The 26,946-nt window shown below is 35.9% G+C and overlaps 1 protein-coding gene across 1 annotated transcript in view; it reads right to left on the reverse strand.

The window, feature by feature from the left end:
- Window positions 1-26,946, reverse strand: part of LOC126974719 (scavenger receptor class B member 1) — a 125,654-nt gene that overhangs the window by 70,000 nt on the left and 28,708 nt on the right. The window contains exon 2 of the mRNA XM_050822311.1: window positions 13,129-13,327. Coding sequence (XP_050678268.1) covers window positions 13,129-13,186 — 58 coding nt within the window. The 5' untranslated portion in view covers window positions 13,187-13,327. The remainder of the gene's footprint in view (window positions 1-13,128; window positions 13,328-26,946) is intronic.

The following is a 26,946-nucleotide window of genomic DNA, read 5'->3' on the forward strand; positions in this document are numbered from 1 at the left end:
AAGTCTTAATTTTATGATAATGTTTTATTTAAATTGTCTAATTTTGCAAACGATTTCGCATATTAAGACACACATTCCTCGACAAATGCAGTTTTTTAGATATTCTTACCTTGTAAGCCCGTGAGCCATCGCACAAACCAGTCAGGCTTTCGAGGTCGAGCGAGGGAGCAAAGTCCTCATCTGATGGTACGCGTATTATTATATGTGGAATAAATCAACTTGCATTAACAACTTCTTAAGGCTTCTGGTTGCCTGGTACATTCTTGGCCGATAAAACTTAATAAAAAACAATATATTAGAAGTAATTATTGAAAAAAATAAAATTAAGTACAGTTAGGGTTCAACAGTAGAAAGTTAACTAGTTGGAAGAATATTACTAGTGCTGCCCGTCTGTCTGTCATCTCACATCTATCATAAAAAAATAAGATGGCTAATTTTAAAATGGCTTTTCTTAAGAGTACTATATAACTGCCTCGTGCGGCCCCAACTAGAATATCCAAGCCCAATATGAAATCCTTTTTGCTCGATCCACGAAAACAGAGTTCAAAAAAATTGTTATGCACTCAAAATTTTCGTGACAGGAAACCTAGACCACTACAAAGACTTGTTGCTTGAATATAACTTTCTTCAGCTGTGTGCGCCGACTATAACAGACTGTGTAACTTTAAAGAAGATATGTACTGGTGAGCTGACTTCCTCTGAGCTCCTCAGTCTCGTAAGCTTTCACGGCCCAGCCAGGTCTCACCGCTCATGCATTACTTTTGAACTATCGTCCCCAAGAACAAACATTGGGTTTCGCGCGCCATTACACAGGATGTGTAAATCTTATAACAATTGTTTTCTTTACATCGACATATTTTCGTGCTCCCCTGCTGCGTTTAGAATGGTTTAGAATGAAAATTAAAATCGTTGTTATCATCAAGTTCCATTTAATGTAATTTGTTAACATCTTTAGTATCAATGCGCTTAATCAAATTAGTTATTTCTGTGAATGTTTGCGTTTCTGACTGTATATCTTTGATTTTTCTTTTGTATCTGTGAAACGTGTGTTAGGACACATCTGTATTTATATTTTGTATCTCTTCCTATATTGAGTAGATCTTGTGATGTTTTCTTGTAATAATAAATAAATACCATCAGATGAACGTCCTGCTCGTCTCGTTCCTTATTGTTATTTAAAAATACATGCTTCAATGTTGCAGGAGCAGCGTGGTACCAAACATTATCTCGCATCACCATTTTCAATATCAAAAATGAATAACAAAACATAACATCACACACTTAGTGATTTAAATCACCTTTGCTTTTTTGCCACAAAAAAACACTTGTGTCCGTGATGTAAATTCATATAACATATTGAATTATCGTTTTATTTTAAAATATTACAAGACGCACAAAAACTTACAAGTTCTCAGAACACAACGAGAAACCACACAGCGATTTAGTTGTTTTATAAAATTTAACATAAACAAGATTGGAATTCTTTCATGGAATATCAGTTATTTATATTTTTATTATTAATATTGATACTAATACTTTTTTTATGAAAATAAGGCACAAGGTGAGCAGGACGTTCAGCTGATGGTAATTGATACGCCCTACCCGTTACAATGCAGTGCCGCTCAGGATTCTTGAAAAACCTATAATAATGTAATGAAGCCTTTTATTAATTTTCCATTTGATTTTTTACATTTTAGTGTTAGTATGTATGTTAGTACGGTTAGTCGACAAACATGATTATTTTATTTTAACTAAACTTTTTATGTTAGTTATTATTCTATATATCAACTAGATATAATATAATGTAAGTTGAGCTAATTTTTGTAAAGGCCTCCTCCATTCCTTTCTATTTTTCCCTTTTTCGGGCCAGTTAGTTCCCCAATCTCTATAATGTCACCGGACCACCGGCTATGCGGTCTGCCCACATTTCTCTTCCCTACAGGTAATATCGTACAATAAAACAATTACTATTTCATAGCCTGAGGGCGGTCCCTCCATTCCCAATCTGTGGTATTATTTAGAAAGTCAATTAGGTTATAGTAACCTCTACCACACAAAAGATTTTTAACAATTCTTTTGAATTTCGTAATATATTTGTTTTTAACATAATTTTTTAATCTGCTTTACACGCACAGCCAATTTGTAGGATCAGCTATCAGGCACAGTATTCTTAAAACCTAATCTACTCCTCAGGATCGCAATCGAAGACGCAACGAGACATTAAGTTGGGACGAATAGTACCAATATCGCTTCTAGTCTAATGAATCCAGGAATTTTACTATCATAAAACGATTTTGAGTTAAGTTAGTGTACAATTAAATTAAGTATAGATCCGTTTGCAAACCACAAATCACAACTGATAATGCGAAACTCAAATAGCGCGGGTAAATCTTGCGTCATCTATTATAATGGTATGTTCATACGGGACACTGTGAAGCGGCGTTCAAAAAGCAACGTTTTGATCAGCAAACGGAAAGTAGTTTATACTTGAATAGGTAATATTGTCGTCTTATTGGACGATTGATATACTGCTGGGCTTTATCTTAGTGCATATCAAGTAGTTAAGACTGGTACTAACTTGCACAAGACAAGGAGACGTAGTTATTACCTAACTATCAAATAGTATGGCCAACTATAGCTTAAATGGTGTAATTGTTTGGCACACCTGAACCTACAATTGTGTGAGAGAGAACGAGTACAAAGTGTTAACTCTCTATTGATCATCCTCTATTTACACACATTCTAAAAGAGAAGATTTCAGCACTAACTAATGGAGGTGTTTTCAGTACATGAAACGATCATTGTATATCCAAAAACTTTAACTGTATATCAATTTTATCACAATGGGCTTAAAAAAACTTTGTTCTTCAGTCATAAAGCGTAAACGAACACCAGGGACCTTCTTTAATGTTTTTTTTATATTAGAGGGAGAACGGGCAAGTGACTTATGCTGGGCATTAATTATATTTGATCCAGAGGAATCACAGGAGCGTCAACTGCCTTGAAGACATCTTCCTTTTTGAAGGTACCCATGTCGTATCGTCCCGGAAATACCGCTGATAGATAACCGCACAATGAAGCTCATTCCACATCTTTGTAGTACGTGGAAGAAAGCTGCTGGGTTTTGTTATATTTGAAAAGAAAGAATTGCTGATAGACAACCTCATATCAGTATGCAGTATGACTTGATGTTAGAATAATGCTCTCTAAAAATTGAAACAAAATAAATAAATAAAACTTAAAATTTCTGACTCAAATTTAATAAAGCTTTCTCGTAAGCCACCCCTGTCTGAGCGTACCTTTATGTTGAGAAGTTCGTACAATAGGTACACTGCCGCAAGGGCATTTGAAACAATACCTGCACTTATCTTTCTGCATTACTAAAATCTAACATAATCTCGTCTTCGATGAACATTCAAATAAATTCTTATTGTAATTTTTATTTACTATGCTTATAAAAAGGTAAGATTTATATATTTTATTTTACCAGTGGGAGGCTTCTTTGCACCGATGGCTAGATTATGGGTACAACAACGGCGCCTATGTCTGCCTTGAAGCAATTATGTGTAAGCATTACTGTCTTTCGGTCTGAAGGTCGCCGTAGCTAGTAAAATTACAAATTAGACTTGACATCTTATATCTCAAGGTGACACAAGCGCAGTTGTAGTGCCGCTCAGAACTTTTGGATTTTTGAATAATCTTGAGCGGCACAGCATTGTAATGGGCAGGGCGTATCAATCACCATCAGCTGAACGTCCTGCTCGTCTCGTCCCTTATTTTCATTAAAAAAATATCTCCTCAATATTTTTTCTGTTAATTCTATCTATTGTTAATCTTCTGTACCTACTAAATCTTGATATTTTTACAATTATTTACCACACAGGGAAAAAAAGGGAAAAGGCGCGCAAGTTTTTTTTTGCACTCGACAAATGAAATGGTGTTTGATTACATGTAGCATACAGCCTACTTCTAAATTATAATTTTAGTGATAAAATGCATATTTTTTTACCAAATTAACGTGAATTATAAATAATTTGATAATATTATTATGCTTCTTCGTCCTAATCAGAGACACATTTATTTATTCCAGAAACGTAAATCGATTTACAGTGGCAATAACCTCTTTGGTGTAAAAAAAAATTGTATGACCCGGTTAAATTAAAATGCTCTGCTGACTCTAACTTTGTAGGGATAATTCTATTATGCACTTGTTTGTAATATTATTATACAAGTGCGAGATATAATTCGGTTTATGGCCATGGGATCCATGTAATCTATATATATATAAAAATGAATTGCTGTTCGATAGTCTCGCTAAAACTCGAGAACGGCTGGACCGATTTGGCTAATTTTGGTCTGGAATTATTTGTGGAAGTCCAGGGAGGGTTTAAAAGGTGAATAAATATGAAAGTGTTCGGAGTTGAATAAAAACAAACAAATTTGTTTTTCCTTTGATGTGTCGTCCCCCGTCGTCCGATATTTGTTTTGTATGGACTTATTTTCTATGAGAGAATTTATTGACGCACGGTTTGTTCGCAGACGCAGTTCTGCTGTGAAACAATTTCATTACAACAGCAGGGAGCATATTTTACGAAATAATTCTTGATGTTATGATAATATATTATTGACAAATTAATAAAAAACATTATTTTATTTATTATATACAGAACAACGTCTGTCGGGTCAACTAGTAAGGTAAATTTATTAATATAACATTACGTCAAAAAATACATTTTTATTTGTAACAGAGGTAATGGCCAGGTATCTGCATAGCATATTCATGTAGAAACTATGTCAGATTAGGCACCCATTAAATTGTCATTAATTTGATTACACATTAATGATAGCAAGGCGCTTCACGGCAAGATGGCGCCTGTTGTTTTAAGGAAAAAAATACATTAATATTTAAATTATCTCTAAGATATAACGAGGTCAATTTTTTGCGCTTGCTAGTGTCAAGTAGTCTTTTGTTTTTAGGACTATAATTTTTAACCGACTTCAAAAAAGGAGGAGATTTTCAATTCACTGTATTTTTTAATGTATGTTATCTCAGAAGTTACGACTGGGTGGGACTGATTTTGATGATTTTTGAAGCGGTAGTTTTTCAACTGAATTGAGAAGAAAAAAAAGCTTATAATTGTAGAATAATAAAGCTAATAATATGGCCTGGGAGGCTCCTTTGTACAGGATACCAGCTAGATTATAGGTACCACAACGCCGCCTATTTCTGCCGTGAAGCAGTAATGTGTAAGCAATATTGTGTTTCGGTCTGAAGGGCGCCGTAGCCAGTGAAATTACTGGGCAAATGAGACTTAACATCTTATGTCTCAAGTTGACGAGCGCAATTGTAGTGCCGCTCAAAATTTTTGGGTTTTTCCGAGCTTATCAATTAGTATCAGCTGAACGTCCTGCTCGTCTCGTCGTCCCTTACTGCCAAAAAAAGAAATATACATTGCTAGCCTGCAATGAGACGCAAACGTAAAAGGAATATAATAAAAAACTTTTTACTGACCTAGTGTGGTAATGTTAAGTAAAGAGCAAACGGTAATATCCTGGATTATGAACTTTAAGGCATTGTAATAAGATTACATTAAGACACGTAAGGCAGCCGTGTTGAAAATAAATTAAAAGGAGTCTTGAAACTTAATCACAGTCGCCACAAACAAGGAAATATTTCACGACCTCAGCGACCGTATAAGCATAACATTTACTCAAACATTACAAGAATTATATCGAAGGTCATCAAAACGTGTTTTAATTGAAGTAAAATAATTTAGTAACTAGTGGTTTGCCTCCAGCTAAGGCATCGCAAAATCACGCTGCAACGAAATGATTATCGCATACACATAGGATGCTTTTAATGTCAGCAAGTAAAAGTAGGTAAGCAAGTTAAATAAGAGTTCTCGAGCACGAACCATTTAACTGCGTGCAACGCTGAGCAGCTCGAATTGTCGTGGACCCAGTGCTCTGTGAACGGCTGGATCACTTGGCGTTGTGTAGAGACATCGCTTCAGTGTGTGTCTTCTACCGCATTTATCACGGGGCGTGTTCCGAAAAGCTGTTTCACCTGATTCCAGCCGCCGAATTCCACCATCTTACGACACGCCACAAGTAAGGATATCATCCCCACCATCGGGATCGTCCACAGTGCGGTTTTCAAGGAGCTTTCATCCACGTACTACAAAGCTGTGGAATGAACTTCCTTGTGCGGTGTTTCCGGGACGATACGACACGCGTACCTTCAAAAAAAGCCGATAACGCTCCTGTGATTCCTCTGGTGTTGCAAGATAATGTGGGCGGCGGTGATCATTTAACACCAGGTACGTTCGTTTGTCCTTCTTTTCCATAAAAAAAAGGTTCCCTTTTTGAACATTGCAAGCTAAAAGGGCACGCCTAGTGTGCCCTTTTAGCTTGCAATTGTGCTCAATGAATCCAGCCTTTACAGGTTGTCATAATTCTGTTATGGCAAAGGTAATATAAAGAGCCTTACAAATAAACTTGAAAGTTATACCTAAGAATACCCCAAAAACATGCAAAATATTGACTATATCTCTGACTGTTTTCAGAATGCCAAGCAGCCTTTCAAATAAACGTGGGAAACGATACGTCCGAAGAACCCAATCATCAGCAAAGAGTCTATTTTTATTAATGAAAAAACTGAACGAAACGAGCAGGACGTTCAGCTGATGGTAATTGATACGCTCTGCCCATTACAATGCAGTGCCGCAGGATTCTTGAAAAGCCCAACAATTCTGAGCGGCACTACAATTTTGCTCGTCACCTGGAGACATAAGATGTTAAGTCTCATTTGCCCAGTAATTTCACTAGCTAAACACAATAATGTTAACATATTACTGCTTCACGGCAGAAATAGCCGGCATCCTGTGCAAAGGAAACTATATGAAAACATTTTGCATATTCTTGATTTATTCTCAGGTATAATAACTTGATACCAGGTTTATTTGTAAGGCTGATAAAGTTTTAAATTTGGAATAAGTTTAAATAACTATAATTCGCGTTTATAAGTCAAGACAGCATGAGGATATTTTCCACTTAAGGCTAGACTAGACGTCGAAAAGCGGTGTAGGTATTTAGCAACAGAAAAGAATTGACTCATGTATTTTATTACACACGTGCCTTGACATACACCAAGTAAAGTGCGGTCACCGAATACCACAGAATAAAGTGCATATAGTGCAGGTACCAGGGAATTACAGCTATCCATCGCATTAACGGCCGTTCCCAATATACTATCTACAGATAAATTACTACCTTCTAGTGTCAGTTATTAGCTGTCAATAATCTGAAGCTGTCCCAATATACCCGATAAGTCATTCTTATCGCCTTATATTGGGACGCGTGAATTGCAATGTCGCTACGCAACTTTATATCGCTGGTAAGCGTTAAGCTATACGTCGTCCCATTGAAAGACAGCGAGCATGGATAAGGTGAGTTACCGTCGATAAGTTTATTGCGACAGAAAAGTCTACGATAGTTACGATTTTTATCTCAAGTAAGAGATAGACTGAATATTGGGAACGGCCGTAAGATATTTAACTCCCAAAATACACCGACTAATGGCCACTAGGTCAAATAAGTCACACAAAAACGACATGTGAAATAGTCACTAAATGGCCGTTAGACAATAAGATAATTAAACTTTGTACAGTTAATTAAAACCTGTGTAAATTACGCGCCATTTGTAACTATATTATAGCTGGCTAAGCGGTGTTTTCATGAGTACACACGGATTTGAGTTTACACACATTTGAGTTCAAACTTACCAATCTCCTTTGCACAGGAAGAAGGCTAGATCATGTGTACCATAACAGTGCCGATTCCTGCCGTGAAGCAGTAATGTGTAAACATTACTGTTTCAGTCTTAAGGGCGCCGTAGCTAGTGAAATTACTGGGCAAATGAGACTTAACATTTTATGTCTCCAGGTGACGCGCGCAAATGTAGTGCCGTTCAGAATTTTTGCTTTTTTAAGACTCCTGAGCGGCATTGTAATGGGTCCCTACCAAGGGCGTATCAATTACCATCAGCTGAACGTCCTGCTCGTCTCGTCCCTAATTTTCATAAAAAAAACCCTACTACAAAATTAAAGAGGGAATAGGGAGAAAATCCCTAGCGGCTTAACAAATGAACTCGGTATAAAGTAATACCTGAGAATAAACCAATCATAAGCATGATGTCTATTTGTGAACATGTTGCATATTCTTGGTTTGTTCTCAGATATTACTTTATACCGAGTTCATTTGTTAAGCCGCTAGGGATTTTCTCGTCAGACTATGACATGTTTATATATATTTATATGACAACAGCTGATTTGTTCTTGCGAGACATAGAATAGGCAAGTGAAATACAAAAAACCTTAAAAGGAAAACAGAAACTGTGGACACGCAATTAAGTTTTAAGACACACCTTGGTGCAGAAATAATTTATTCCCAAATAAAAATGGATGAGGAAAAGATCATTGATTTAATTCATGCATGTGTTTGAAAAAAAAACACCACAAAAACAGATACTCGTTTGAGGAAGATGTACGTTCAAAGTTTGCGTCATCAACGCGGGCCGCTATATAACTTGCTATTATTCAAATTACATCGAGAATCTTTTATCATAATAATATAAAAATAGTTTAAGAAAACTAAAAAAACACATCATCAATTCTTTATTGACGATAGATGAAAAAATTAACATAAATAACAAAAATGTTATTTTACAAATTGAACAATGGAATAATTTTATAAAATTAATGTATTGTCGTCGGTCCTCGATAAATCTACAAGTTTGAATAAAATCTGGCCGTTTAGAGAGCCCAAATGAGTCGGTAACAAACAAACATACATACATCAAGAGTGCAAAAAAGCACTCTTGATTTTAATAAAACTTAATGTAATATTCAAGCAAATTTATTTTTATTGTAAAATCACGTCCAGTAAAAGACGCCATTGCTTAAGTTTATTAAAAAATTACCCCAGTGCTGAGATTCCCGTATCTAATGTCGTCGTGCGAGTGCACTCGGTTCAAGGGTTTACAACGAGTGTACACGGACTTCTTTGTCAAAAAGAAGCTGTAATATATTTCTTGAATCTATGTACAGTCCTAGATAAGACTTCTTTATACATTTCAGCCACATCATGGAGGCGTCTAGCATTCTACAATCGCGTGTTTCGCGAGAAACTTCTAACCTTCCAGCCACTTTGTGAAATCAATTACCGCTTGCCATTTTCCCGAATTCCAAATGCAAGTAAAACGTGCTCTGGTCTGAAAGACGATGTCGTCACAAGGATTGAGAAAGGAATTATGAAATGGTTTTTTTATGGAATAGGAGGATAAACGAGCGTTGCCGGCGTTTAAGGAAGGTGTACGCGCTTTTTTTGAAGGTATCCGTCGTGTGTGGTGTCGTATCGTCCCGGAAACACCGCACAAGGAAGTTCATTCCACAGCTTTGTAGTACGTGGAAGAAAGCCGCACTGTGAAGGAGCGCCACACATCCAGATGATGGGGATGATATCCTAACTTGTGGCGTTTCGTGCGAAGGTGGAATTCGGCGGCAGGAATCAGGTTAAACAGCTCTTTGGAACACTCTTCGTGATAAATGCCGTAGAAGACGCACAATGAAGCAACATCTCTACGCAACGCCATGTGATCCAGCCGTTCCGTTCGTTTGGACACGGGAGCGAATGAGTGAAGAAAGAATAATGAATCAAATAGATAAGGCAAGTGTGTAGGGCAAGTCGGTTTCGGGAAACCTCGTAGAAAATGAAATTCCTCGACCAAATTGGGGACGTTTTGAAAAAAAAAGAAACGTAGAGGAAGCGCGTGGTTTGAAAGATAGAAGTAAGTGGCGTTCTGTTGTCTCTGCCTACCATGACGGGAAAAAGGCGTGTGTGTGTGTGTGATTGTTTTCTCCCTACTTAAAAGCCGGTAACGCATCTCTTCAGCATGGTGTTGCGGATGTATTTGAACGGCTGCCTCATCACCAATTCCCATCACGAAAGCATCTTACGACCGTTCCCAACATTCAGTCTTTCTCTTACTCGAGATAAAAATCTTACTTAACTGTCGTTGACTTTTCTGTCCCAATAAACTTATCGACGGTAACTCACCTTATCCGTGCACGCTGTCTGTCAATGGGACGACGTATCGCTTACCAGCGATATAAAATTTGTATGGAAATTGCAATTCACGCGTCCCAATCTAATGCGATAAGAATGACTTATCGGGTATATTGGGACAGCTTCAGATTATTGACAGCTTATTACTGACAGTAGGTGGATTTTTTTCTCTATCTGTAGATAGTATATTGGGAACGGCCGTTCCTCGTTTACGTACGTTCAAGTTACGTTACGTCTTACCCGTTTTCCCCTCTTATGTAAAAAATACCCTTTGATTTCATTATGAAGGAACAAAAAAACATTAGCTCCAATTCAAGTAAATTAAGCGTTTCACACGCTATCACCGACCTACTTATAATTGTAATTCTATCGTTATTGAGTCAGTATAATAAAAATAAAGATAACGTTACCGATATTAACACTGCTGCCAAAACTACCAATATGCCTTCATCCTTCCGATGACGTAACAAATAGACTACAATTTATTTGTGTATACCGAAATTTAATGGATATTGCAGGATTTCAACCCTGAACTTTTGTGAAAACCTGGAAACTTAAATAATAAAAGCAAAAACAAAAACAAAGTTAAATAATATTCGTTATAGACTGTAAGATTCTCTAAAATTAAAAAAATAAAATAAATAATGACTATATTTGATAAAATAGAGACTATTTTAGATTGTATATAATAATACCTAATTGAAGTAATTAATTAAACTAATCAGCAAAAGATATGTTTTGCCAAAATCACATAAAAACAAAAACAGATCAGGGAACTCGGGCACCAAAATGTATAAGAGAATCCAGATCAGATTCAATATAATATACTAGCTGATCCGACAGACGTGAATTTATTTATTAATTTTTTAATTTGTCAATAATATTTCATAGCATAAAGAATTATTTCGTAAAATATGCTCCCTGTTGTTATAATGAAATTGTTTCACAGGAGAACTGTCAAAGAGTGCGCCAATAATTTCTCTGAAAGAAAATAGGACGATACAAAACAAATATATATATGTAAAAGAGAATGTATGTTTGTATGTTCCCTAATAATTCGTAAACTATTCGACCGATCTCAATGAAATCTTTTGTAATAGATTCGTTGAAGCTCAAGGAAGGTTAACATATATAATTTATAGGGCAAAACAATGTTTGCCAGGTCAGCTAGTTGGAAATAAAAATTATTATGGGTCCCAAATCGAAATAAAAACTATCCTATCTCTCAAGTTGGACTAAACTATTCTCCATGAAGTAATCCCCAATAAAATACGTAGATTAGTTTAGGAGTACACAGGGAACAAACATCAGGACACTGGATTTATATTTATTAAGATGAAATAAATAAAGTGATTGATGATGACTAGCCGGCTTGCTGTGCAAAGGAAAACAGCTTCAGCCTTTGGACCAGAAGAAGGTCAGACATAGGTAAATACAAGTATTTATAAAGATACTAGCTGACCAGACAGACGTTGTTCTGTACATAATAAATAAAATACCGTTTTTGATGAATTTGTCAATAATTTTTCATTGTAACATAATAATATGCTCCTTGTTGTTTTAATGAAATTGTTTCACAGCAGAACTGTCAAACCGCGCGTCAATAATACTCTCACAGAAAATATGTCCAAACAAAACAAATATTGGAAATAAAAATAATTATGGGTCCCAAATCGAAATAAAAACTATCCTATCTCTTAAGTTGGACTAAACTGCACTCCATGAAGTAATCCCCATTGAAATCCGTTCATTAGTTTAGGAGTCCATTGAGGACAAACATTGTGACACGAGATTTATATATATTAAAGATGAGATAAATTTAATAGAAACTACAGTTTTGCTATTATTTCTTATTCTATCTATTCTTTGTATTGTGGCTTTTGCGGAAAGGTCACCACAATTGAGCCAATGTCAGGTTGAGGTAGGCTACCAATTAATTAGTAAGGGTACGGTGTTGTAGAGCATTCCAGTTTAAACGGTGCGTTCAGTGTTTATATACGACAGTTTTATAATTCTATTTATATACGACATTAAAGGGCTTTCTATACACAAATATAGCTTGGTACCCTCATAAAGATATGCTGTAAAAGTGACAGCTATAAATAGTATAACTGTAGTATAAATATAACCTGATACAAATAAAAGTAGTAAAGCTCTTAATTAAAATGTAGTTCGGAATAAAATGGTTAAATACGATTTAACTTTAAATAAACATTACTTAACTCATGCTGTGTATGTTGAAATATGTTTATATGGCCAGTACATACCACTATTTGGCGGTTTTGTCTACACAAATAAAAATTGAAGTGAGGGATAACACTTCAAAAACATAACACATTGGTTTTGCCTACAATAATTTAGCCTTTAGAAGGCAATAAAAATATACTACACGATATACCAATTTTCATTATATGCCGAAAACAATTAATACCTTGAAACCGAGTATAATGCATTAATCTTATGAATTAAAACATTTTACAGCATTGCCTATTAGTGTAAATGATCTAAATTGATGTATTTTATTCAACACTAACTGTTACCCGCGATTTTAGTGAGTGTTCAATTAATTGCTGCCATATAATTGAACAAAACAATAATTATATTATATCTCATCGTAAAGGCAACGTTCGTAAGGAACGTTTCCATGCAATTCTTTTCATTTTTCAGGTTAAAAGTTTAGAGCCTATGTCACTCACAAATAATATGGCTTTCTATTGATAACAAAATTCAAAATCGGTTCAGTAGATCCAGAGATTATCCCCTATAACCTGTTTGCAACAGTACTAGTTTAGATTTAATTATACGCGGTTGATCTTGCAAGGTACAACTGGTTGTGTTTAAGTCTAGAATCGAGATAAAGCAAAGGCCAACAGACTTTACTAACCACGAAACCATCCTTATTTAACTTACGTACACATCACAGGCAAACACACCGTTCCAATTGTTTTAACAAACACATCATAACATTACAGTTAATAATCATTATTATTAATAATTACTTACACCACTTCCTGAGGAACGCGCTGGTCAACTTGGCGCACAGCTTATCACGCCCCTGCATCTTCACTTCACACACACACAAACACAATACACTAAATCTTCAACGAGCGGCGCGCGCGCACGTGTGACCTGCGCGACGGTTGAGTAGCGACTGCGGCGCGAGTGGCGAGTTGGTGACGCCTGGTACTGCCGTGTGATAGTTCTGCAACAAGAGATATGCTGTAAGGTCACGGATCTCGGATTCTTCAATGTTTATGATCTATGGTCTGCGGTACGTGACTGTGTATGACGAGTTTCAGCCCAGAAAAGGTGGTTATTATACAATACGCATGTCTACTTAGATAGTTTCGTTCACATTAAGGCTGAGATCTATAGAGCGTACTTAGACTTTGCTCCGACTTTACCAGTGGGAGGCTTCTTTGCACAGGATGCCGGATAGATTATAGGTACCACAATGGCGCCTATTTCTGCCGTGAAGCAATAATGTGTAAACATTATTGTGTTTCGGTCTGAATGGCGCCGTAGCTAGTGAAATATCTGGGCAAATGAGACTTAAGATCTTATGTCTCAAGGTGACGAGCGCAAATGTAGTGCCGCTCAGAATTTTAGAGTTTTGCAAGAATCCTGAGCGGTGGTACTGCATTGTAATGAGCATGGCGTATAATTACCACCAGCTGAACGTCCTGCTCGTCTCGTCCCTTATTTTCATAAAATAAACCTCAGCCTAACATGATTCGACAAATCCTCTATGAATGTGGTCTTATGTATAGTAAAGTTATCTCTTTGGGAAGTGCAATCCTTCAAGCACTTGAGATACGTCAGCTCACTGCAAAATATATAATAGATTCATGAAAAGAATCAATCTTAGCAGTTAACTATAAATTAAGAGTGGCTATCACAATAGATCACATTGGTCACAGTGATATAGGGCTGCCCTGAACTGAACGAATACCCACTGGTTATGTTATTTTCTAACTAATAATAATAATATTGACACACTTTTATCACAAATTATCTTGCCCCAAATATAGGCATAGTCTGTACTATAGGCACAAGACAACGATATATTATTTAATACAATATACATGCGTAGACATATCATTCGCAGTCTGATATCGGAACGGCAAAAGTGTGCTTAAAGCCAATATAAGCACACTTTTCTCCATAGTCGTGTGACTGTCCGAATCGAACCTAAACTGAAACTATATTTTACATTGCTGCTTATTGAACAATAAATTTAAACAACTGGAGTAAATGCGGCAATGTATAGTTATATATAGCTGCACTCGTAGATTAATTACTATGGTGTCATTTGTGGCATGTTCCATATTTCGGCTTTCTTTATACGACGTGCATAGTCTATCCCCCTTATTCATAATAGTCTGCTAACTTAAAGCATTGCTAATTCTCACTCTGTCTTCTTCTATTGACCTAAGTCAGAATGAGAAAAAACACTCCTTAGCGGCTGTTTAAAGTTAGCGGACTATTATGAATAAGGGGGTATATCTATAGAACGTCATTGGGCCCAGTGGTCGGTAAATTGAAGATAATACTTCTGTATGTATGTAACGAAATCTTTGTCCGTAACTGTCACTAGTGGAGGCTTGAAGTTAATATTGCACTGCCATCAAAGACTGGTGACAGTGCAATATTTTCATAACATTGCCATTAGGTATATTCTATCAAGCTTATTAAAATTCAAAATAGGATGTGATATCACTTATTGAAAGTCAAAAACTACCAACCATTCCAAAGAGTATGCCTCAGACCTGAGAAGAACGGGCGCAACAAACTCAGCGGGTTTCTTTTTCTTCATAAAAATATGGTTACAAAGTAATGTCGTACAATAGCCTGAGGGCGGCCGCTCAATTATCAATCTGTGCTATCATTAAGAAAGTCATTTATGTTATAGTAACCTTTACCACACAAATGTTTTTTAACAATTCTTTTGAATATCGTCATACTTTTGCTTTGAATATTTTCTAGGATCTTGTTGTAAAAGCATATACTAACTCGACTTAACCAAGTAGTAGGCATTATAAGTTTATGTCTGTTCCTGGTTGACATTATGGTTATGACAATTTCTAGCAAATTCACTTATGTAATATGTCCATATGTACATACATAACATTATCAAGAATATATTGAGAAGCAAAAATTAAGATGTTAATTTCTTTAAATTTTACTCTCAATGACTCTTTCTTAGATACATTATACGTCTAGATAGATTCTCTTGCTTTTAGGCAACAAATGACAAAATGCCAGGTTTATTACTTTAGTGTGCGTGACAAGCTACGTCTTACTATCGCGATACTTTGACTTCCCCTACTTATACTGTCACTTTGATTTAGTGTTTGTGCGTTTGCTGAAAATAAGAGTCTAACAGTTCACCGCTATTTTTTTCGACGTGTTCACAGCCAACTGTCATAATATATCTTAATTCTAGATATATAAATTATCTTACTATCAAGATTAATTAAAAAATGTTGAAACACATTTTTAATTATAAGCACTTTCCTGTTACTCATAAAAAGTACCTAAATAATAAGATGTAGTTTAAGAAAGAAAAACTAAGTTTTTTTTTAAATTTAAACTAAAAAAGTTCTCTATGTAATTTATATCGCAATAGAACGAACTCTATCGTCGAAAATTGTATCTAAATTCTTAATAATATTATTTACTAAAAAGGTGAGTAGTTTAAAGGTAATTTTTTGCCCACTTAATCGAAGCAAATAGCTGTTTTGCCCACTTAAGATCATATCGTCCATGACACGTGTCTGTCAATGTCAGTTTTATCAAGGAGGTAGACCCGGAAACCGGCCATGATCTTTGAGTAGAGCTGCAGGAGTTTCACCTTTATTTTTAATGATATAAGCTTCAATTTTGAAATTGTTAGCGATTTTACAAACATTATTGTATGTTTGGAAATCATTGGTATTATTGTTATTGTAGAGTTCCATACGCCAAGGCTAACCAACGATGGCTGGTCCATGTAAATGCGTCAACTCATGATCGGGTGCTGCTTGTGGTGCCTGGTCGACCTGTTATAATTAATAAATCATTGTATTTGTTTGATGCGATTACTAATTATGACAGTAATCACGACCATCATATTCACGAAGCATCCTTACACAAACAATGAATTCAAGCTCTAAAGGTTGATGCATCCAATATACGATAATTTATATTTATACTTATTCAGTTTATAGTATATAATTTTTTATGAAATAATTTAAAGACGATTTATACATTGGATGCAGCACCTTACAAGATAATTTGTTATGTATATTACAGACATTATAAAATACTCTATTTTATTGAAAAGAGTGGCATTTGAGTTTCTTGTATGTTCTTCTCACGAACTCTACTCTTTCCTAACTTATTATAATTAGTATCCTAATTTATATAGATCCTAATGTCTCTCTTACTTAAGATAGTATTATTTTTACAAAGTTTAACTACGAAACCCAGCATATTAGTTTCAATTACTAGCAAAGTTTAACAGAACATGTGGCACGTCTACGTCACACATTGTTCGAGTTGGCTCGAGTACGCCCACTTGGGCGCAATTTTAGTTGCCGCAATTTGCGAGTATAGTTGGATCGCAGCGGTGACAAGTCCTCAATCAAATTACTAGATTTATTATGCTACAGCTGAAAAATGAAATTGTATAAATATTTTTAAACCATTCTGTCTGTCACTTCCGGCCATGTTCATTATCTTTAGCCTTTTTTTTTTATATTAATTTAGATAAATTACGTTTAACACACACGTAATTCGAACAAAAAACTCTTGTTTTAAATGTATGTCAGATAGATAAGATTCAGCTTGTATTTGCAAGGCAGACAAGTTTATACGTGTGTTATACTAAGCAATAGCTTACCTTGAAATGGGTTAAGTTTTATTTCATCTATAATTATTACTACACGACCAAATTATCTCTGGACCTCGCTGGAACGTAAAGCCCCCTCCCGTGCCTCTTTCACCCCCTCGCGTTCGGATTAAGAATATATTATATAAACCCCCTTATTCATAATAGTCTGCTAACTTAAAACATTGCTAATTCTCACTCTGTCTTCTTCTATTGACCTAAGCCAGAATGAGAAAAAACACTCCTTAGCGGCTGTTTAAAGTTAGCGGACCATTATGAATAAGGGGGTAAATATTTAGATTGTATTTTTATGTATGTGGATGGAATAATTTTTTCTTATTTCTTATTTTCATTACATAATATGTAGAACATATGTTGTATGTCCCGACCTCGTGTCAATATTTACACAAATTTTAAATTAATTACTCTTCTGTAGTTTTTGCGATTTGCTCGAACATTCATACAAACAAACCGACAAAATAGTTAGAACATATACAATAAGAAAGTCGAACACACAGCAAGTATTCTTTTAAAAAACATACGGCGTGCCATCGACAAAATTTATTCTTCACCTAATTTGCTGATAATTCTCTTAAAATCGTAAAAACAGTATATATTTGCACTAAAAAGAAGACAATTTTAATCACTACATAATATTATAAAACAAAGTCCTCCGCCGCGTCTGTCTGTTTGCGAGAAACTTCCAGACTACTGCGCCGATTTAAATGCTGTTTTAACCAATGGATAGCGTGGTTCTCGAGAAGAATAATTTGGTGGTAAAACCACCAAATTATTATTCCTCGAGTATTATCTCTCGAGTATATTCTTTTCTCGTATACAATTTGCTAGTACACATTAACGATATTTGTTGGAGGTGTCGGAAAAAATAAGGCTTTGAGATATAAAGTTGTCTCATAAAATGATAACAGTTACTTAGAAAATTAACGTTCAAACTGATTTCGACCTACTTGTTTGTCTCTTCTATAGGAAAATGAAATTAAGATGGGTCAAGATTAGGGCCACCATCTATCCGGATTAATCCGGATATTTCCGGAATTCTAGACTCGTATTTTGTCCGGCTCTCTAACTTATTCGTTTTTTCCAGTGTCCTGATGTTTGTTTCCAGTGAACTCTTAAACTAATTAACGGATTTTAATGGGGACTACTTCATAGAGTGCAGTTTAGTCCAACTTCCCTCAAGTTAGGATAGTTTTTAGTTCGATTTGGGACCCATAGGGACAGGGAGCACATCTAACGAAATAATTCTTGATGTTATGAAATATTATTGACAAATTCACAAGAAACAATATACAGAACAACGTTTGTCGGGTCAGCTGGTATCATATAAGTCTTTAATCTTTACGAGAAACGAAATGCCCGGACTTTTATCGAATGTCCGGCTTGTTGAGAGGACTTTTCAAATTATTAAATGGCAACCCTGGTCATGATTCAATTTGTCGATGGTATATTTTAATTTGTGACGATTTCATTATGTGTACAATTAACGCCCCCGCAAACCTCCTTGTGGGTGAAATTTAACAGCCTTAGATAATTTATACGTCTAGATAGAGTCTCCTCCTGTTAGACAACGGATAAAAACAGGCCAGGAATATTAGTTTTTTGATTTGATTTGATTTGTATGACGCTGTGTTATTGTGCGTGCATTTCTCACAATATACGTTAGTTCTATACTCAATTTTTTTAGATTTTCACAGCTGTCATAATCTCTCTAGACCACTGGCCTCTGTTATAAACCACTGGACTGGCGGCTTTCAAAGTGCTTTTGTGCCTGTTTGATATTCGGCATTTTGGCACTGTTGGCCATGTAGCGAGAGTCTGCGGTACTAAAACTAGTGATGACAACCTCAGCAAACATCGATAGATGGTGTGAAAGTATTTAAAAAAAATGTGCACTTTATAACGTTGATTCTTGAAGTATAAATAACACGGAAAACGAAAGAAAGTAATTCAAAATGCAAAAATACTTCAGAGTATTGTACGTTTCTTTGCAGCCATTTGTATTATAAGTCTAAATTAGTTCTAATTCTCTGGACGCTCGCGAGTGGCGCTTCAAATGGGCACAAAAAATTTGCTGTCAAACATATGGAACAGTGATCTAGACGTATAAATGATCTTAGATGTCAGCAATGTATGTCAGCCTGGTACATTTTCTGCCCCTCCGGGTGACAGACGAGAATATATAACCATTACTCAAGTGACCCAGTCAGTCAACTCCGCGTCATCAAACTAGTTATATTAGTATTACTCAACCACGTGAAAGTATTCACATAACCCAATTTAATCGACACACGATTATCGCGCTTATTGCTGTTGCAATAATGCACCTTATCGTGTCCGATGCTGTTAATTATTCGCCAGTGCTACCATTCCGGTAGAGATTCGGAATGTCGCGGTCTTAGGGCTCAATGTGATTAAACAACAAAAAATGGTGTGCGCTTTTTAACTACACGACATAAGTAAAAACCTGAGATAATATTATATTCGAATCCCGGTAGGTGCAATCTATATTGTATTAAATATATCGTTGTATTGTACCCATAGTACAGGCTATGCCTAGTTTGGGGCAAGATAATTTATGTAAAAGTGTGTCAGTATTATATTCGTCTGGACGGCTCTACCTGTCTTGCTGCTAGGCGACCGATGAAAACAGGCCAGGAATATTAGTTTAGTGTGCGTGACAAGCTACGTCTTACACATGCGATTTGTATGACATTTTGTGTTAGTGTGCATAAATTTCCCAATTACTGTGTTGTTTGTGTACATTAGTGTTAATTTTTTCATACGTTTCTCGACTCTTCTCCGTGGATTTTAACCCGTAATTATTTACAAATAAGATCAATATTACCATTATCTGTGTCTATCGGATTTGCTCTTTTAACCGACTTCGAAAAGGAGGAGGTTCTCAATTCGATTGGAATATTTTTTATGTATGTACACCGATTACGCTGAGATTTATGATACAATCTGTTCCTTGATTCTTCATTAGTTTGATGCAAATAGTTTGCCATTTGGTTCCATAAATTTGCCATAGTTTGGCCCAGTAGTTTACATTTTATTTATATTTTTTATGAATATTTTTGTTTAAGTGGATGATGTTATTAGGATACGATTATTTTTAGGAGTTTTCCTTTAGTTTGATTATATAATATTATTATGATTAACCCATTTGCCGAAAAGTGGGTCTTAGACTACCTGTCATTTATAGCTAACAAACGTTCTTCACGATGTTTCAGTCTCAGATTTAGCTTTGTTTCAGATTTCCCGAGAGAGACCTGCATAGCTCGTGTATACGACATCACCATTGCTATGCCGAAGAAACAGTGTAGGAGATAGCACATTGCCTTGGGGCACTCCATTGTTCACGGGCTTTGGGTTTCGAGCAATAACCGTTGACGACGACGTGTATGTCCTTCCCAGTGAGGAAGCTGGAGGTCCACTTACATCAACTCTCAGATAGTCCAAAAGATGGAAGTATTTAAAGAAGCGCCTTATTCTATATACGATCAAAGGCCTTCGTTTAATCCAGATATGTTAGTTATACCAGAAGATCGCCTGCCGACCGACCATCGCTAAAGCCGTACTGTCGGTCGTTGATCAACTGGTGACTTACTAGGTATACCAAGAGCTGGTGGCTTATTATGTTCTCCGTGATTTTGGTGAGCAGAAAGTAATAGCTATGGGCCTGCAGTTTGCCGGATCCAAACTGTCTTCTTCTTTTGGATCGGATGGACAAGAGCTGACTTCCATTCCTTCCCTCCCCATAATAAGAGAATGCTGTGCTGGTAGAGCCGGTACCCTTTCAGGACCGCTGTCATTTTCTGGTGGAGGAGAGGGGGGGATGGGCTCAAATCTCCGACGCTAACCTATGCGAAACATAGCGGCGCTGTATTCTGTGCGAGTGTGGTAATTAATACGGAAGAGTCTTTCCCAAAAATAAAGTCAGGCAATGCAGAATAGCTGTTAACGAGATCGTAAGTATGCAGTTATTTATAAATAAAATCATGGACATAATCGTACTAATGAAAATAAATCAATGTTATATTACAGTGGTTGCACGTTGCGGGGAAAAGATGCGCGGGGTGAGGAACTAGCTATTTATGAATACAATTGTGAATTGAAAAATAATTGTAAGAGTTTCTATTTCCTTGGGATATTAATCTGACATTGTGTTTTTATTTATTTATTTATTTACAAGTAGGTACAATAACAGATAACAAGATAAAACTATCATCTAATAACAAGTACAGCATATTTTTATGATCCTGAGATCCAATTAAAATTGGATCTCATCATTCACCAAATACAGTAAAAAATAATAAGTGGACACAACAGAAATTACATTATGACGAAATTTAAGTTAAACATTAAATTATTTTACGTAAACTAGCAAGTCCTATAAATAGTATTTTTAAACAAGTTTATATTTGTAAAGAATATATCAAAATCAGCACACACTTCATTAAATTCTCTGCAAATTCTCATAATCGGGCGATACATTATTATTTGAAGAATTGATCGAAAATAGACATGGAATACGCACAGACCGTGTTGGCACTTTAAAGTTTATCAAACTTAATAGAGGACTATCCATAATACCATTTTACATTTGATAAACAACTGTACAACACGGCCACATTATTATTGTTATTAATTTTACAGCTTTGTTTTTCAAGTTTTCATTGTTACGTGTTTACTTTTGTTTTCATTAGTTCTGTAATTTCTGTTGGTCTGTGTCGCTATATTAGTACTGCCAGAAAAATTAATACTTTTTTACGTAGCCCAGATTCTTTATTACAACCAGCATCACAACGCAACACCTTTATTTACAACAATATGTAATACTAAAAAATACAAAAAAAAATATAAATCGCATAAATAAAAATGTTATAAACCTATTAAACCATATAGCTCATTCTGCACCACAAATATCATTAATGTAAACAAAAACTTAACAAATTATATACTCAAACTATCCTCGAGAACCACGCTATCTATTGGTGGAAACAACATGAAAATCGGTTCAGTAGTTTGGTTTTAGTTTGCGATAAGAACAAACAGACAGACAGACAGACGTGGCGGACAACTTTGTTTCATAATATGTAGTGATAATAATAGAACATTAATTTAGTGATGCTTTTTTTGCACACCGTAACAAAGCGACCTAGTGACGTCATCGACGACACGTCCAGAGACACTGTAAATTGTGTGAAGACACGGCGGGCTTACAATTATACAATATTATCAATAGATTCATATTTTCTCAACAGCTATAAAGGAACAAAGCGAAAACGCTTAAACACAATGCAACGTGCACCTTCGTTTCTAATGTCAAACGTAATTGTGGGAATGAGATAAATGATATTCCCAAAAATTAACGTCTAGACAACAGTGGCAAAAACATTGCTTAGTATTGAATTAGACGAGACAGAACAATCAGAAAAATAAAAAAACCTACAAGTTTTTATTATACGCTAATTATAAAAAAAAAACCACTTCAAAGTCCAATTCAAGTTTGTTAATAGAATTAGCATTATTGTGCGGAAAACCATTGCTCACTTCTGGGATTAAATATACAAATTTATCAAAATTAACTAAAAATGTATATTTCCTGATATGCAAATACTGATCCATAAATTTTTCTACTTAGTAAATTTGTTTGATCAGAATTAACTTACAGTTATTTTAGTTTATATTAGTGCTGAGATCCCATGTGACTTAGATATACGTGGCTAACACTGAAAATGTTTAGAACTGGCCAGTTAGAAATATTGCTAATGAATACTTTTTATCATTTCTATTTAAAAACTCTTTGGTTACTTTATTTAGTATATTGCATTCATTTTTCATTTGTGTTTGTGAATTGGCGGCAAATCTAAAACTCTTGTTACACGTGAAAATGAACCTAACGCGAGAAAATTTTCGGTCAATGATTTATTATGACTTTCGTTGTGGGCTTACTCAACAACAAAGCTATGATAGGCTGCGATTAGCATTTCTTAAGGAAGCCCCATCTCGTGCCACTATTTACAATTGGTTTAACGAGTTTAAGCGTGGACGTAGCAATCTTAATGATGATCCGCGTGAGGGACGTCCTTAAACAGCGACTACTGAAGGAAACATCAGTGCTGTGCGATACATGATAGAGGAAGATAAGAGAGTGACCTATCAGCAGATACGGGCAAGCCTAGGCATTGGTATGAGTCAAGTTTAAAAAATATTACATGAACATTTAGGCGTCAGGAAGCTTTGTACCAGATGGATTCCCCATACTTTAACTGAAGTCCAGAAACACCTTCGCATGGACGGGTGTCGCCAAATGTTAGATAATTTCAACGGCGGTGACTCAAATGCTGTATTTGACATCGTCACAGGTGATAAAAGCTGGATATTGATACGAACCCGAAAATAAAAGACAATCAGCTCAGTGGGTGTTTCCTTTCGAGGATCGGCCAGCTAAAGTCAAGAAAGGAAGAAGTCAAGAAAAAAAGATGATTGCCTCATTCTTTGGTCGGAAAGGTCATTTCGCGACAGTTGTGCTAGAAGATGGAAGGACAGTTACTGCAGACTGGTATGTCAATCGCTGTTTGCCTGTTGTCTTGGAAAAAATTCGACAGCAGCGCCCTCGAAGCACGACGGACTGTTTGAATATTTGAAGGACTAAAGGTAAAACTAGAGGTATTCGTTTTATGAGCCCTGAAGATGCGGTGAAAGCGTACGAAAATGCCATAGAAGAGACCCCTAAGGAAGAATGGGCCCGCTGCTTTTCTCAGTGGTTCCATCGAATGCGACGATGTGTAGAGAGGAGCGGAGATTACTTCGAAAATCAATAAAAGTATTGGCAACTTTTTACATTAAGCCGTTTTTCGGTGTAACCTAGGTAATAGAAAAGGAAGCCAAAAGGGCATTAACATTTGAAAAGCTTGAATTTTAAGCAATCATTAAGTAAAACACCTTGATTGTATTCGGACAGATGCTATTAGTATATCTTATATATAAAATTCTCGTGTCCCGGTGTTTATTACCAAACTCCACCGCTAAACAAATTTGTTTGAAAATTTGTGTACATATCAGGTAGGTCTGAGAATCGGCCAACATCTATTTTTCATACCCCTAAATGATGAGTAAAACCCCCTAAACATATTTTTTTAATTTTTGTGGCAATTTTTTTTATTTTATTTTATTATGATTCAGCATTGAAAAATTCATACAACTTCAAACTTTCGCCCTTCTACGATCTACAACTATTTTTATATTATTCTGTTCTATCCACAAATCCGCTATAGGGTTGCAACATGGCAATCGAATACAATAATTGTAGTACGATATATTTAGTAGGTCTAAGAATCGGTAGCATCTATTTTTTATACCCCAAAAATTTTAATTATTGATAATTTTTTAAATTCTTTATATGGCATTACGTTTGGTGGGTCAGCTAGTATTTATATATATATTTACATGCACAATTATGTTCGCGTGTGTGTTTGTGTGTGTATGATTCAACTTAATATCTCCACTCTTTTCTGCTTAGATTTAATACGTAGTTCAAAATTATTAATTATCAAATATTAATATTATCATTATCTGTGTCTGTCTGTTTTCCTTTTTTGATACTTTTGTATGTATAACTGCTAGTGTAACTACTTCAAAATATTCTTGAAACAGCATAATCACTTAGAACATTAATGCGTCCGAAAAAATTTACTTTAGAGTTAACATCTATTTTGAGCAATTCACGCACTCTAACACAAATTGTCATACAAATCGCGAGTGTAAGACGTAGCTAGTCACGCACACTAAAGTATTAAACCTGGCCTGTTTTCATGGCTTGTCTAGCAGCATCAATTATTTAAGCAGATAATATTTCCTCTGAAACTTCTAAGCTCCATCTAGAGTTAATGAATGTGTACAACGAAAACAGTTACGTTACGCAAACGTTATGGGAACCAAAGTGTAGCAACAGTGGATCGGTTCGCATTAATTATCAGCATTCTGATCACAGCACTGCTAACCTTGAGTATTTCTACATCGAAAGAAAGTAACAGTTCACTCCTAACAATATTTGATTCATAGGCAAGTGCTACACGTTCCATACGGATCGCAACAGATCGGTGATCAATTTGATTCACCAAAGCCCATTACAATACAGTGCCGCTCAAGATTATTGAAAAACACAAAAATTCTGAGCAGCACTACAACTGCGCTCGCCACCTTGACACATAAGATGTTAAGTCTCATTTGTACAGTAATTTCGCTAGCTACGGCGTCCTTCAGAACGAAACACAACAATGCTTACAAGTTACTGCTTCACGGCAGAAATAGGCGCCGTTGTGGTACCCATAATCTAGCCGACGTTCTGTGCTAAGGACTGGTGATTATTGCAAATAGTGACAATATAAAAAGGCTTGATTTACTATCATATTATATTAGCATTAGCATTAGAAAGGCGTGCGAAGAGAAAGAAATGGTCAAAATATTGGCTTCAAGACAGAGATATATTGACACACGTAAAAACGTTAACTTGTTGAATTAGATTTGTTTATACGAAGAAATAGATGATCGTTCAGCACCTCCTCCTCCATCGCTAACAGGATTGGTACACGATAATATATCGATCAGAGATTAGATGCTCGATATTTTTCGACGATACTTAATACAAATCGAAGATTTCTGGATTTTTACAAATGCAGCGATTACATTATATTATAATACACACTCGATAAATATCGCGATTCTGGATCGAGATCCAAATATCGAAATAATTATCGAACGTGTAGCATTCGCTATAGACTAAGTCGTTTATTACGTCCGATCAGAGTCCGATCCGTACCCAAAAAAGCACGGTCCGAAGTAGTCGTGGAACTATTTCTATGGTAGTTTAATCACTAGATCCGGCTTCCGTCATCGGCTACGACTAAACCGGACCGTATTTTAACGGGTACGGATCGTATTCGTATCGGACGTAGTGCGAAAGCACTACTACTGTGAAAGACACAGTATAGACAAAAACAGCGTGGGAAAAAGAACATCTCTAACGGAGATACAGTAAAATAGAAACGGATAGTGAATATTTCTGTCACAGATTTTGATTGACAAGTCATAAACGACGCTTCAGTATTTGTTGCATCATCATTATCAGCCGGAAGACGTCCACTGCTGGACAAAGGCCTCCCGCAAAGATTGGCATGATGATCGGTCCTGCGCTGCCCTTATCCAACGTGTTCCGGAGATCTTGACCAGATCGTCGGTCCACCTGGTGGACTTTACTGCCCCAACGGCCTGTCTGTCCGTCGAGCTATGTGCCCTGCCCACTGCCATTTCAGTTTCGTAACCATCTGGGCTATGTCAGTAACTTTGGTTGTCCTACTGATCTCCTATCATTTCTGATTCGATCTCGCAGGGCTCCGAGCAACTCTCCATTGCCGTCTGAGTGACGAGTTTCCTCATAAGTTTGTTGCATCACTTTACAAATATTGTAATTAAAATAATTTGGAGATCGACGATGCTGAAATTTCTAGGTTTAAAAAAAATTATTGCTCTACCATCTCCGAAATAGTAAAAAGTACCTATAACTTTTAACACAAATATTTAAGACTAGTTGTACCCGGGACTTTGACCGCTATTCTTAGCACAGTGCCGTCATGTACCTACTTTCACCCCAACCGACTCACAGCACACGTTACTAACATAACATTCGGCGCCGTGTTTTCTAAATTTCGAAAATTAATGTCTTATGATTGTAAAGATTGATTTTCATTAAATTAACACAAAAGGTTACCCGAACGATATATACAAAGAGGATGTAAGAACTACGTAATCAGAGGTGGGACTGCCTAAGTATACATTGTAATTTAGTTTAGTATGAAACGTGCAGTCATTTGACATAAGTTTGAAATAAATAGTAGTAATTACAGCATGGCGATTGGCGACGA

This window comes from Leptidea sinapis, chromosome 33 (assembly GCF_905404315.1).
Source record: "Leptidea sinapis chromosome 33, ilLepSina1.1, whole genome shotgun sequence".
NCBI classification, from domain to species: domain Eukaryota; kingdom Metazoa; phylum Arthropoda; class Insecta; order Lepidoptera; family Pieridae; genus Leptidea; species Leptidea sinapis.